Below are 12,941 nucleotides of genomic sequence, written 5' to 3' on the forward strand. Positions count from 1 at the left end.
CCAGTGGAAATCGACCCCATCAGTGTGCATAGAAAGTAGAAAGTGTTTGGCTTTTCAAAATAATACACAGGCTGACAGCATGTTCCTTTTGTGACAACTCTGTGTTAGGTAATTGTTACCAGCCTCAGTTAACAAACCGGAAACGCAAAGCCCCAGACAGTTGAATGACTCCTCCGAGGCCCAGGGCCCGTGGCTGGATACGCGGCACAGCCAGAGCACAGCCTGGCCACGGGCTCGTCCATAGGCCTTGCGAAGGCAGAGACTTTGCTGAGCCTCCCCTCCCAGAGCCAACCTGTGGGATTGCCTAGCACAGTGCATTGTACATAGATTTGTTGAATTAACCCAGAATGTTCTTAGAATAGAATTTTCTACTTAATTGGACTTTCCTTGCTACCTGAGTATCAACCAGAAAATTCTGTGTTTTAACTCTTTTTAAGTATGTGTATTTTACTGCCTGGATTGGGAAACACAACACAACTCACAGGCTGTGTCCAATTTTAGAGTTTTGGCCACGTTTCCTGCATTTTTCCTCCATCACTCATCCTCTGGCTCCCTTGGCTGCCTGGTTCTTCACGTGCTGTTTGCCCCTGCCAGGGGATCCCCTGTCACTGGGCCACGCCCCTCCCAGAGTTCTTCACGGCTTCCCCCACCCCAAGTCTGTGCTCACAGATCACATTCTCAGAAGGCCTGATCTTCCTACTGAAACCTGCGGTGTCCTTCCCTCCCCCCTCCCCCCCGCCCCCGTCCTCCTCTCCCTTTTCCACCGGGCTTGGCAATGTGCTGTCATGTGCTCCTGCTGTTACTATCTTGCTCCCTGGGTTACATTTACACTGTCTGCTTCACAAGGGGGGGGGGGGGGGGCGCTCGTTTTGGGCCTGGAGCAGAGCCGTTCAGTAACTGTCAAGTAAATGATAGGTTAGAGGTGCCTGGGTGGCTCAGTCGTTTGAGCATCTGACACAGCTTCAGCCCAGGTCATGGTCTCACGGTTCGTGAGTTCGAGCCCCTGCACCGGGCTCTGCGCTGACAGCAAGGCGCCTGTTTAGGAACCGCCCCCCCCCCGCCCCTCCCCCACTTGTGCATGCCCTCTCTCAAAATAAATACACATTTAAAAATAAATAGGTTAACTGTACAGTGCTACACTGAACGGGTTGTCAGGGAGCCCTCATTCTTCACACCATACAGGTTTGTGAGTGTCTAAGACCAGGGGTGTGGAAGTGCGTGTGGTTCCGGGAGGCCAGTTTTAATCGCGTGCCCCACTTGCTAGTCTTTGTATCTTAAAGAGGTAGATCCCTTCACGTTACAAAGTGAAGCACCTTAAAATATGTGTATGTGGCAACTAGTTTACTATCTTAAATTGAGCAAGGTAAGTCTCTCTCTCCAGAGGTAGAATGTAGGCGTAAAAAGACTGCTTTCATTTCGTCCCGGGGTAGGTTGTTTCCGGGGGACCGCAGGTGTGACAGTGCACGGCAGGCCTGGCCTTGAGCGGAACAGTCTTTGATGGTGTCCCTGGGAGGAACTTCCGGTTGTGCTTTGGCTTCTCGTCTGGGCCGGGAACCCGGTGGGGACCCGGTGGCTCTGTAGCAGCAGGCCCTGGGTGACAGTGACACCCCAGCGCCACGTGTCCTCCAACTGTCTCTGTTCCTGATCGCACCCCTGCTTGTGAGGAGGACCAGCGGGAGGGAGGGAGGGAAGAAGGGGGCTTCCTGAGCAACGGACCCGACGCTGGGGAGGCCTGGATCAGTGTTCCTGAAAGGTGGGGACTGGAGGCATCTGGAGACGTAGTTTTTCTGAAGGAAATTTTAAGTTGTCCGTGACCGCTCCCGTCCACGCTCCTGTGTATCCCACACCCTGCTGGCAGCTTTGCTTTTTCCTGATCCCCACCCACCTAGGCCTTGAAGGCAGCCCCCCACCCCACCCCCATCTCGCTGGTCTCAGAGCCCAGCGCTTACCACAGATGTTCAAGGGGACGGAAGGGGAGGGAAGGCCATCGCCCCATGGTGCCCACTGGCACAGTGACCGACCTTTTCTCTTCCCACAGACGGGAAACCAACACATCTATCAGCCTGTGGGTAAACCAGGTAAGTGAAGACATGACATCTGTCAAGTTTTTACAATGTGGAGGGGAGTGGGTTTTACCTGGATATCGTTTCTTAGCTTTGGAGTATCTCATGACTTTGTAACCCGTTTTCCTCTGTGGACCAAAGCAAGTATGATGTTTACCAAACTCAGCCCCTGCCTAGCATATCGGAAAACAGACCTTCCCGCCGATGCGTCAGAAATGCCTCCACGGGGTGCCCTCCAAGATTAGTGTGTGTGACAGAAGCATGAACCTGTGTTCAGTGTCTGTCTGGGCCGTGTGTTACTGTACGTCACTTACAGGGACACCTTCCCTTTCCCAGATCCCGCAGCTCCGCCAAAGAAACCGCCACGGCCTGGAGCCCCCGGTCACCTGGGCAGCCTCGCCAGCCTCAGTAGCCCCGGGGACAGTTACAACGAGGGCGTCAAGGTGAGCGTCCGAGCCTCTCGCTCCAGGTCGGTGACCTGTGACACGAAGAAGAGTCAGTGCCAAGGACGGGACGAGCAGAGTGGCACCACCGTGGGCCCCAGGCGTCCGTCTGGTGTGGCTCTGAACCCGTCCAGGAGGCAGGAACAAGCTTGACGGGAGCTTGTCTTTTCTGTTTTTCTCTCACGTGGTAGATTCTAGGGCCTCAGTCAGAGCTCAGCCTCCTAGGTAGTTTCCCTCTGATCAGGCAGAGTGGTTCTTTGCAATAAAGTGCTAGGATGGTTTCTGGTTTTAAAAAGTAATTAAACCAGGGTGCCTCTGGGGGAGACCTGCCGCAGGCCCCTCTGTCTCCAAGTGGTGGAAAACTGCCACCGTTTTCCAGATGGAGGTGGGACCACACGTGTAAAGCGCGTGTGCTGCGTGGACCCAGCCCCAGGCAAGGCAGCGTGTGGCTCAGGCGCCCTCACGCGCCACCTGCCCTGCCGGCTGGGACTGGGGCCGTCGGGGTTGCCGAATCCCCCACCCCGGCTCCAGCCAGCCCCGCAGCGTCGGGCCCCAGGTCTCCCGCAAGCAGCCGTCCTCTCCCAGAGAAGCAAAGGCAAGGGTTCTCTGCCATTCCATGAGAGGGTCTTCCTCTCAAAATGCATCCTGTTTCCCAAGTCTGCTACACCTTGTTTTCACGTTTTAATATCTGTGTGGTCAGGTGATGGCTGGTCCAGTTGGCAGCTTTGCTTTCCCTAGAGGAACATACAGAAGTGCCTCCTGCAGAGGGTGGCATCTTAGAGTCGGAGCTGTGTTCTCCGTCAAAAGACGCTGTCTCACCAATACCCACCATCACCGGGTGCCCTCCCTGCATGCACGCTGTGCCAGGACCTGCCCTCACGCCAGCCTCCCTCAGGATCAGTGCTCTCATTATTGCTTCCACTTTTCACACGAGACCGCAAGCTTCACAGAGGTTAAAGGGTGTGTTCAAGGTCACAGGCCCCCCGGCCGAGCCAGCCTTTAGCCAACATGCTGATTTCCAGAGAGAAAGGTATGTTGCCATACTGGGGTCAGGAGGTAGCTGTAGGGAGAGAAGATGCCACCTGCAGACACAGGGCAGGGACCGGGGAGTGAACCCAGCCAGACCAGCCTCCCCTCTGCGGGACGCAGCACAGGTACCGCTGGGCCCAGGGCGCCCCTGGCAGTCAGTGCTGCTCCTGGTTCGGGGCCCAGGGGCTTGGCCTCTGCGGTTTCCCCAGCTGGTGGTGGGGGCACCTCCCACGACTCTTCCAGCGCCAGCACCCCACAGGGTATTCTGATATACCAAGCAGGTGGAAATCTTCACGGAAATAATATGCTCACGTACAATGTATTAAGCAAAGATTTTTTAAATAAAGAGTATAAAGTATTATCTTCCTTATCCACCTGTTTGGTGGGGGTTACTGAATCCAGCCTCAAAGAGCAATACTGTTTTAACACAAAAACACTCCTCTTTAGATGTAGTTCATCCAGATAACATTTAGCCAGACATCGGTGTTTCTTTGGTGGCTTTGTTTTGATTCTGGATTCTCTGAGGCTTTAAGCTCCCACCTGAGCCATTGGAACTGTTGATGTCTCTACAGGGTGGCACTTTATCTTAAGTACCCGCCAGGGGTCTCCAAGTTGTCAGGCTCCAGAAAATAGGAACCCAGGAACAGATGCCTGTCCAAACGAAGCTATTGCTTCGGGAATGTCACTGTGCATGGTCCCTGGAAGCGCTGAGACCGTGCTTCTGTGACCCACCTTGGGCGAAGGGCAAATACAGAACAGAAGCTCTGGATGGGTTAGCATAAAGCAGCCTTTGCCTCCGAGAGTCCAGAATGGTGGCGGTTCTTCCTGACGGAGCCCTGCCTGGGGCTGCTCTTCAGGAAACCTTGCCTTTATGTTGGTGTGGTCTGGGCGTGGCCTGCGTCACAGGGCTGCACATGACTCGGCACAGGAAGTAAGAGACGAGATGTCGTCTTTGAAGTGATGCAGTTAGGAACAACCTCCCTCTTTCTAATGCAGGGGAAACACTGGAGGGTTGTACCTGGAAGTTTAAGATTCTGCCTAACTCTCATACCACAGGGTACACTTGTTCCAGATGATTCTAAGGAAGAAGCAAGATAGCTACCTTTCCCCAGTTAGCTGGATCTTTTAAGTTACAATAGGATAGTCTTGGTGTGAGCTGTAGAAGAAAAAGCACTAAATAAAAGTCGTGACTTTCAAATAAGGGAGCCGTAAACCATAAGAATTGGCTCAAAAGAAGGCTTTGTTTTGTTTTCTTTAAAATTTATTTTTTTTATTTATTTTTAATCTTTTTTTTTTTGAGAGAGAGACAGAGACAGACAGACAGAGAGACAGAGGGCAAGCAGGGTGGAGGGGGCAGTGGGCAGAGAGAGGAGACACAGAATCCGAAGCCGCCTCCAGGCTCTGAGCTGTCAGCACAGAGCCCAGTGCAGGGCTCGAACTCACAAACTGTGAGATCATGACCTGAACTGAAGTCGGACACTTAACAAACTGAGCCACCCAGGCACCCGTTTTTGTTTTTAAAATAAGCTTCTGATGTCTCTAAACGCAGCCCCAAGCCAGGGGTCTTTATTCTGGTGCTAGGGCTAACGACAAAGCCCGTTTTCGAAGGCGCCGGGGGCCGGACTCGGGGAGCGAGGTTGACAGCCTCTCCCGATGGCCCAGAAGCCCGGCGGGCGGTTCTCGGTGCAGCGAGCATATTCCGGTGCCTTTCTCTCTGAAGTCCCTAGTGCTTTGCTTCTCGCACGGCTACCAGATTGTCCCTCTCAGGCTTTGTGTGTTTTTCTCACTCACTCCGTGCAGACCAGCCTGGTGTGTGGCGGGCCTCGTGACTGAGTGTGCGGGCACCTGGCCGGCCCACTGCTGTGCTTAGACAACGGGCAGCGAGGGCCGCGGGCAGGCTGCAGACTCGCTCCTTCCGGTTCTGCTCGTGTGTTTTTGTGGGGGTTTTGTCTGCTGCCTTTATTAATACTGTTTTTCTTTTTTCCCTTTCTCTGATAAATTTCTCTAACTTTTCCTCACCTCCCGTTCAACAATAGCCATGGAGGGTAAGCACATCGTGTCTGTGTGTCTGTCCCACTCCTTCACACCTAGCGCTCTGCACGTGACTCTAGCAGAGATCAGGAAGCCTGGGGGAGGGGGCGCACTTTTGCCGGGCTCCTCACCAAAAACAGCCTTTTACCTGCCAGAGACGGGGGCATGAGCATCTTTGCAGTGACTGACTATTCCTGTCCACGTCTGTCCCATGTCCCAAAACTTACTTATTTTTTGAGAGAGAGAGAGAGCCCAAGGCAGGGAGGGGCAGAGAGAGAGAATCCCAAACTCAGAACAGCCAGGTCCCAGGCTCCTCGGACAGAGTCAGCCCGAGGGTGCAGAGTGGCCCCTAGAGGTGTGGACCGAGCGCTGGCCGCAGATCCAGCGGCAAACAGCTGCTGTCACCTGCTGTGGTTGAGTCTTCTTAAACACACAGACTGCCGTTCCGTGCCTGCTCTTGCCAACTTGGGCCATTAAATGCCGCTGGGGACTTTCCGCAGACCCTGAGCTCGGCCACCTTCGGTCGGAGTCCGGCTTATCCTGGGTCCCATTCGTGGTGTCTCTGTGCCCGGGCCCTGGGGTGGGCGCCTGCACATGAGCCCCTTTATGTCACCGTCACCACGCGGCCAGGTGAGGAGCTGAGGCCCCACCACCCTCGAGGGCAGCGCTGGGCTCCCGGCGGCAACACCTGCCAGCATGTGGTGTCGCTTCACAGACTTGCACCTGCCGGCTCCTAACAGTCGTGCAGGGAACACGCACGTTTCCGAAGTTAGGTGGTGTGGAGACCGCCACGCTGAGCCCTAGCTCTTACTTCCTGCAGGAGTCCGTCCCCCTGACATAGAACGCTCGACCAGCTTCCTCTGAAAGATGCCAAATATGTGAATTCTTTCTTGGCGAATGATTGTGGAGGGGCCTTGAATCACTTCTTTGGAAGAATCTGGGGCTTTTAGTATAACGTGTGTGATGCCATCTCCTTCCCTTTAACTGAGCTCAAAGTTATAAAAAAATTATTGCCTCGGACCCTTGTCACGTGGATGGATTACTTTCCTGTCATCCTCCAAGTGAGCTGTCATCCTCCAAGTGAGCCGTAGCCCGGTCAGACCAAAAAATTCAGTGCGATCTGCTTTGATCTCTTTTAAAGACCACCCCCCACCCCACCCCCCCCACCCCCCCCCCCCCCCGCCCAGCTGCCAGGATGTGCTGCCACCTAGTGGGGGCTGGCGAGGTGACGGCAGCTTCTGTGTTGCAGCTTCAGCCCCAGGAAATCAGCCCCCCGCCCACTGCCAACCTGGACCGGTCCAACGACAGGGTGTACGAGAATGTGACGGGCCTGGTGAAGGCTGTCATCGAAATGTCCAGCAAGATCCAGCCAGCCCCCCCGGAGGAGTACGTTCCCATGGTGAAGGTAAACCACGGTTGCGTGCCCACTCCCGTGGAAGGCGTGGGGACCCTCGGAGTCAGACCTGGCGCTTCAGGAGCCGTGTGTGAGGGTCCCGCACAGTGACCGTGCTGAGTCAGGATGAACTGTTGGTCCTGTAGTAGTTGCTGCTCACACATACGGACCAGCCTGTAGCGTGAAGCGTGAAAGCAGGCGTGCCAGCGCTGTGCGCGCCTTCGGGACATGCGGCTCTGCCGTGGGAGCACCAGCTCGCACACGCGGGAGACCGGTTGTCCTTGAGACGCTGTCCGGGGAAGGGGCCGTCCTGGAGAGGGACGTCGGGGGCTTTGGCTGTGCCGTTTCCCTCAGCTCTCTGAAGTGTGGGTGCTCTCTGAGCCTTTTCTGACGAGGGTCAGACAGAAATGAAAACGTCCTGCCGCTAGCCTAGCCTAACCTTTCCAAGCTGTGTTCAGGGGCGTGGTGTCCTGGAAGAGAGTGCCAGAGGCTCTGAAAAGCGATGCCAGGCCCCCACGGAGCAGGGCACGTGGGCAGGTCGGGTGTCCGCAGTGCAAGGAGCACCGTAAAGCTTGGCTCTAAGCCCGGATTTCCAAAAGGTGTGCTTGAAAAGACGCTTCTTTTAAAATTGTGGTAAAACACGTAAAACACAAAATTTGCCATCCTAGCCACCGCAGGGTCTACACTGGTGTTAAGTACGTTCACACCGTTAGACAGCTGGCCTCCAAGACTCTCCTCGCCTTGCAAAACTGGCGGCGTCCCCATGAACGTGGCGACCCCAGGGGCCTGGTGCCCCATCCACCCTTTCGGGGCGGGCTTATGCCGCTGAGCACCGTGCTGTACAGGCTCGCCCACAGCTTGGCGGGCGTCAGGATGTCCTTCCTCTTCGAGGCTGGCTGATCGTCCCGCCAGGGACCACATCCTGAGAGTTCAGAGATCTGAGTGTTAGAAATTCCTGATAACTTCGGATAGGGCTCAGTACTGAGGAAAAGAAATACGGAAATGTTCATGCAGTGTTAGAAAGGAAACAAGGCCTGTCACCGAGGCGAGGGGCGCTGCTGGCGTGAGAGTCCTTGCGTGTGCTCTGACACGGGTGTGGTCTTGTCTGCTAGGAAGTCGGCCTGGCCCTGCGGACATTACTGGCCACCGTGGACGAGACCCTTCCAGTCCTGCCAGCCAGCACTCACCGAGAGGTAGGACACAGCGCCCCCTTCCTGCGCTGGCAGTGCGGGCAGGACGCGCTCTGAAGTCGTGACCTTCCACCAGCGAGGCCCGTGGGCTGTGGCTTGCCTGCCAGGACATGGCCATTCACCGTGGAGGCAGCGTGGGCCGGCACCCACTGGGCTCGGTCAGATCCCGCTCCAATGCTGCTCCACAGCCGCTGAGGCGGGGCCCAAAAGACAGGCGGCTCGTAGGGGACGGTGGGGAGCACGGGTGCAGGGCTGGGTGAGGGCCACATCCTCCAGCGCCAGCTTGGGGAGAGGCCAGAGGACAACAGAAATGAGCCAGGAGAGGCAGCCCACCCTCCTCCCTTGAATTCTCCTGAAAAAATTAGAGTTTGCACACAGTGCCGGTTTTCCATGTAGAGTAGTGATACCGAAAAGTGCCTTTTGAGTGAAAACATGTGTTTTAAAATTTTTTTAAGGAATCAAAATTCACCTAAAACCCAGTCTCTCAGCAGTAATCCTCATTTTTGCCATTTTTGGCCATTGTGCATCATGTGTTGACTAACAAATGAGCAGACACAGCTGCATTGTTTTCATAAAGCACCCAGCTGTGCCGGCCTCCAGGGTGTGCTCTGTCCTCCAGAGGGGGCCCCCCGTCTCCTCCAGAGGTGGATGCCGCCCGGGCCACACGCACATGTGGCTCTGTCCCCCAGAGTCTGAGGCTGCCCCAGCCTTGCTCCCCCTTCTTACTCTGTCCCCACGCCTCCCAGCTCCTGCACCTACCTTCCCACCGTCCCTAGCCCTGCAGCCCAGCAGGCTCTGTTCTCATTTGTTTTCTTAGTTTCTATTTGAAATGATGTCAAACTTAAAAGTGGTAGGAATAGTGCAGAGAATTCCCGAACATTCTCCACCTAGTCTCGCTGCCTTTTAACATTGTCTCACATCTGTGTCCTCGGTCTCTGGTTATCACCACACGGTCTCCTTCCTGTGAACCGTTTGACCCTCAGTGTTTCCATCTGTATCTCCGGTCGGGAGGCGGTTCTCACACGCTGTAGGGTTCCAGCAGCCTGGGCCACCAGCGCCCCGCATTGTCCCCGTGCGTGGCCACACCCGGGAGCCTCACCGTCTAGTCCACAGCCAGCAGAGCTCTGACGTGACGCCCCGCGACAGTCTGTTAGCCCTCTTCCGCCTGGAGTAGGTCCTCAGACTCCCGTCTTTCTGCCATCAGCGTCTTGGAAGGCTGTAGGCCAGTTACCTTGGAGAGTATTTATTCCCAGAGAGGAGTTGAGGGGTTTTGTGCGAAGACTGACGTTCCCTCCTGATGAGATCGAGGTCGAGTTCTTCTCGGGACATTGTGTCCGAGGCTCCTGGTGTCCAGGTGATGCCCGTCTTGAACTGGCACAGCCTGTATCCATGCTTCCCTTGCAAAGGGCCTCAGGTCGCCTGAGCGGAGTACCTGTGTATTCCTAGCCAGTTGGGCGCTAGCTGGCTCGTCTACCTCGTTGGGACTTTAATTGGTCGCTTCCACAACGAGCGAGAGTTTTGCCAAAAGGGGGAAAGTTCCAGTGCCAGAGGCCAGAAAGTGGTATCCTGACATAAGTGTTTTTGCCAGAGCCATTTCTAACTTCTTACTTCGGCCGATAAAGCCTGAAATTGCCTCTCCGTCTGCCCTGAGGCTTCTGTGCCACTTGCTCTCGCGTACACGTTTTTTGTTGATTATTGCTTTTTAAAAGGAGAGAAGCTTTATTTGATCTTGCTTCCACCTTCCTCGGTCCCTCTGTCCCCTCGTGCTTCCTGAGAGAGCAGCCGGTCCTCCTGGGCCAGATTGTCCCCATTCCTTCCCTGCGGCTGCCTGGGGCCACCGGCGACCGTGCCCCCCGAGCCCCCATCCTGGCTCGTCTGCGAGGCCCCCGCGGGCTTCAGAGCCACCCTCCCTCACGTGTCTCGGGCCCACATCCCGCTCTGGTTCCTTTTCTTGGCTGCCCCGAGCGTGGCCGTCCCCAAAGGTGCCGCACACCCTTGTCTTGCAAAACCCTTTTTCTCCTTGGTGGCTCTCCGCCCCTTACGTGGATGCAAATATCTGATGCCTCCGGTGGGACCTCCGCCTGAGCTGCTGGATGTCTGTCTTCAGCAGGACATTCTGCTCCTGGTTTTGCTCCCAGTTGCTGGGGCCACCACGCCCTTGCCACCCCTGCCTCCGGGAACCCCCTTCTCCCCACCCACCCCCCCCCCACACACACACACACACAAGCAGCCGCGCACCTGTCGGCATCACGCCGCAGGCTGGGCCTCTCCGTCCTCCCTTCCACCGCCCCCCCTCCCCTCAGTTCCCACAACAGCCTCTGAGCTGCCTCCTCTGCCCGTGGCTCTCCCGCCCCTCCCTCCCACTCCCACACGGCCACCAGGGCCCTGTTGCCCGAATTCCTCTCCGGACGATGGCATTCCCCTCGCTAAAAATCTCCTAGGCCTCCCATTGTCCCAGCGGGACGGAGGTAACTTGTCACGGCTTGTGAGGGAGCCAGCCTCCTTCTACAGTCATTCTCTGTGAAGTCTCCTGACCCTCCCAGAACAAATGGATTGTGTCTTTCCATTGTGGATTCATCCCAGCGTATTGGAGGTAGTTGTGCGCAGGCTTCTCCGCACTAGACTGTGCGCACAAGTGTGTCTGTTTCCTTCCTTAATCCACACCACCAAGTGCCTCGTACAGGTGTGCGTAGTAATCGGTAAGGGACCGAGCAGTAAATCGTCACCGGCTGAATAAGCAGACGGGGAGGGAGAGACACCCGAGCAGAGCATCCCGATCCCTGAGGCGGCTTCTTCCGCCACTGCTGCCCCCGCTCCAGCCTCTCATCAGTTTGGGAGGGCCATGGTGGGACCAGGGTGCCCTTCTCGCACAGCAGACGCAGGTCCTGAGCCATGGTTGGTCTTGTAGGAAGAGTACTAGACTGCGAGTCCACACCCAGGTTTCTGTCTGGAACCGGAAGCCAGGCAGCTGGGCAACCTCAGCGCGTCTCCTTGTGTCTCGGTTGCCCGCTGCGACGGGAGGGCGCCAGGCTGGGGGCCTCTGAGGTTCCGTCAGAACCTGTGATTCCTTTAAGAAGCCAGAGTCCTGCCGGTCACTGAGATTCATGGTCGCTGAGGGCTTTTGTGGAAAGAGGCTGCTGGTGCACACGGGCACGTGCATACTCTGTCAGCCGGTTTCCTAGAGGAGACGCTGATCTTACCCTGTCTACGTCGGGCAGGTTTGTTTACAGGGAAGAGCGTTTCTTCTCCGGAGGCACCCAAGGCAGGTGCATAAGGGTTGCCTGAGCGGAGCGCGGAACGTGCCCGTCCTGATGCCTCTCTTGTGCTTCCAGATCGAGATGGCCCAGAAGCTGTTGAACTCCGACCTGGGCGAGCTCATCAACAAGATGAAGCTGGCCCAGCGGTGCGCCATGACCAGCCTACAGCAGGACCACAAGAAGCAGATGCTGACCGCCGCCCACGCCCTGGCCGTGGACGCCAAGAACTTACTCGACGTCATCGACCAGGCCAGACTGAGGGCACTCGGACACGCGAGGCCGCGCTGAGGGGCCCCCCGGGCCTTGGGGAGGACGCGCCCCGGCGCCCCGCCAGCAGCGAGGGGCTCCCCCGCGCCCAGGGCTGTGACTGACGGCCGGTTCAGAACCTCTCTCGGACAAATTTAACCGCATTTGATTTGAGTTCGTTGTTTGGTTTTGTTTTTCTTTAATCATGGTGTTCAGAAAAGTCCAGGATCCAAAATGTGGCATTTTTCTGAGAATGAAAATTGTTCGTGAGAAGCTTTCAAGAATCAAGAACAGATGACCGTCCCATGAGGGCGTGTTTCTGTGGAAACGGCCCAGACTGGGCCGTGCGTGCGGGGCCTGAGCCAGCTCAGCTGCGCACAGGCAGAGGAGACCGGGCGGAGAATTCCGGGAAACCCGAGGGGCTGAGAACTCTTCTGCGTGTGCAGAGTGGCCAGCCAGACCGGAGTTTCTGCTGTGAGGACGCCCTTCCGTCGCAATACGCAAACAGCACTCTAAGAGAACATCAGAGCTATATTTTGAAGACTTGGGTCATTTCAGAAACAAACAGAACAACAGCCACCCTTCTGTCCTTCCCGCCTTTTACTTTCCTGTTGGATACGTGAAGATTCGGTTGGAAGCTAGCTGTAGACCACACTAAAAACTTTTGTCTTTTTTCACCAGAATAATGTGCCAGTTTTTTGTAGCAATGTTATTTCTCTTGGAAGCAGAAATGCTTTGCACCAGAGCACCTCCAAACTGCATTGAGAAGAAGTTCTGGAACCATCCCTGTTTTCCATTTTTATATAATTTATAAAGAAAGACGAAAGCCATGTTGACTATCTTGCAGCCACTAGAGCTGACTAACCCTTCCTTGTGTCTGTCTTCCCAGGAGGCGAGTAAGCGAAGCAGAGAGAGTTGGTTTTCTTTTGATGTCCAGTTACACCATCCATTCTGTTAAGTAATTTTGAAGAGTATACCCTCCCTTTAGTTTGTCGGGGGATATAAATTATTCTCAGGAAGAATATAATGAACTGTACAGTTACTTTGACCTATTAAAAAGGTGTTACCAGTAAAGTTGTCTGTGTAGTAGCCTTTCTTTGGGTTCCTTCAGACCCTTTAAAAGTTTTCAGGCGACTTGTCAGATAACATACAGGAAAGCTCTCGACAATTACTGGTCCTTCTTTCCCTGTCTTCTAGATTGGTCAAGGATTTTAGCACAGGAGGATGGCCGCACACAAATCAGGCCTTTCTTTCCATCTCTGCCTATCACATGCAAAGTCGAGAGAGGA

At 55.4% G+C, this 12,941-nt stretch overlaps 1 protein-coding gene across 28 annotated transcripts in view; it reads left to right on the forward strand.

The window, feature by feature from the left end:
• The window catches only part of PTK2 (protein tyrosine kinase 2), a 256,802-nt gene extending 244,076 nt beyond the window's left edge, over positions 1-12,726 (forward strand). For 21 of the 28 annotated variants that reach the window (XM_045453525.1, XM_045453536.1, XM_045453522.1 and 18 more), the window contains 6 exons: positions 2,039-2,078; positions 2,400-2,506; positions 5,572-5,580; positions 6,816-6,971; positions 8,072-8,152; positions 11,482-12,726. In XM_045453525.1, the coding sequence (XP_045309481.1) occupies positions 2,039-2,078; positions 2,400-2,506; positions 5,572-5,580; positions 6,816-6,971; positions 8,072-8,152; positions 11,482-11,694 (606 nt within the window). In that variant the 3' untranslated portion in view covers positions 11,695-12,726. The remainder of the gene's footprint in view (positions 1-2,038; positions 2,079-2,399; positions 2,507-5,571; positions 5,581-6,815; positions 6,972-8,071; positions 8,153-11,481) is intronic. The other 7 variants (XM_045453544.1, XM_045453527.1, XM_045453549.1 and 4 more) reach the window with 1 other exon arrangement.
• Positions 12,727-12,941: the final 215 nt, after the last annotated feature.

Source organism: Leopardus geoffroyi, chromosome C3, assembly GCF_018350155.1.
Source record: "Leopardus geoffroyi isolate Oge1 chromosome C3, O.geoffroyi_Oge1_pat1.0, whole genome shotgun sequence".
Taxonomy (NCBI): Eukaryota; Metazoa; Chordata; class Mammalia; order Carnivora; family Felidae; genus Leopardus; species Leopardus geoffroyi.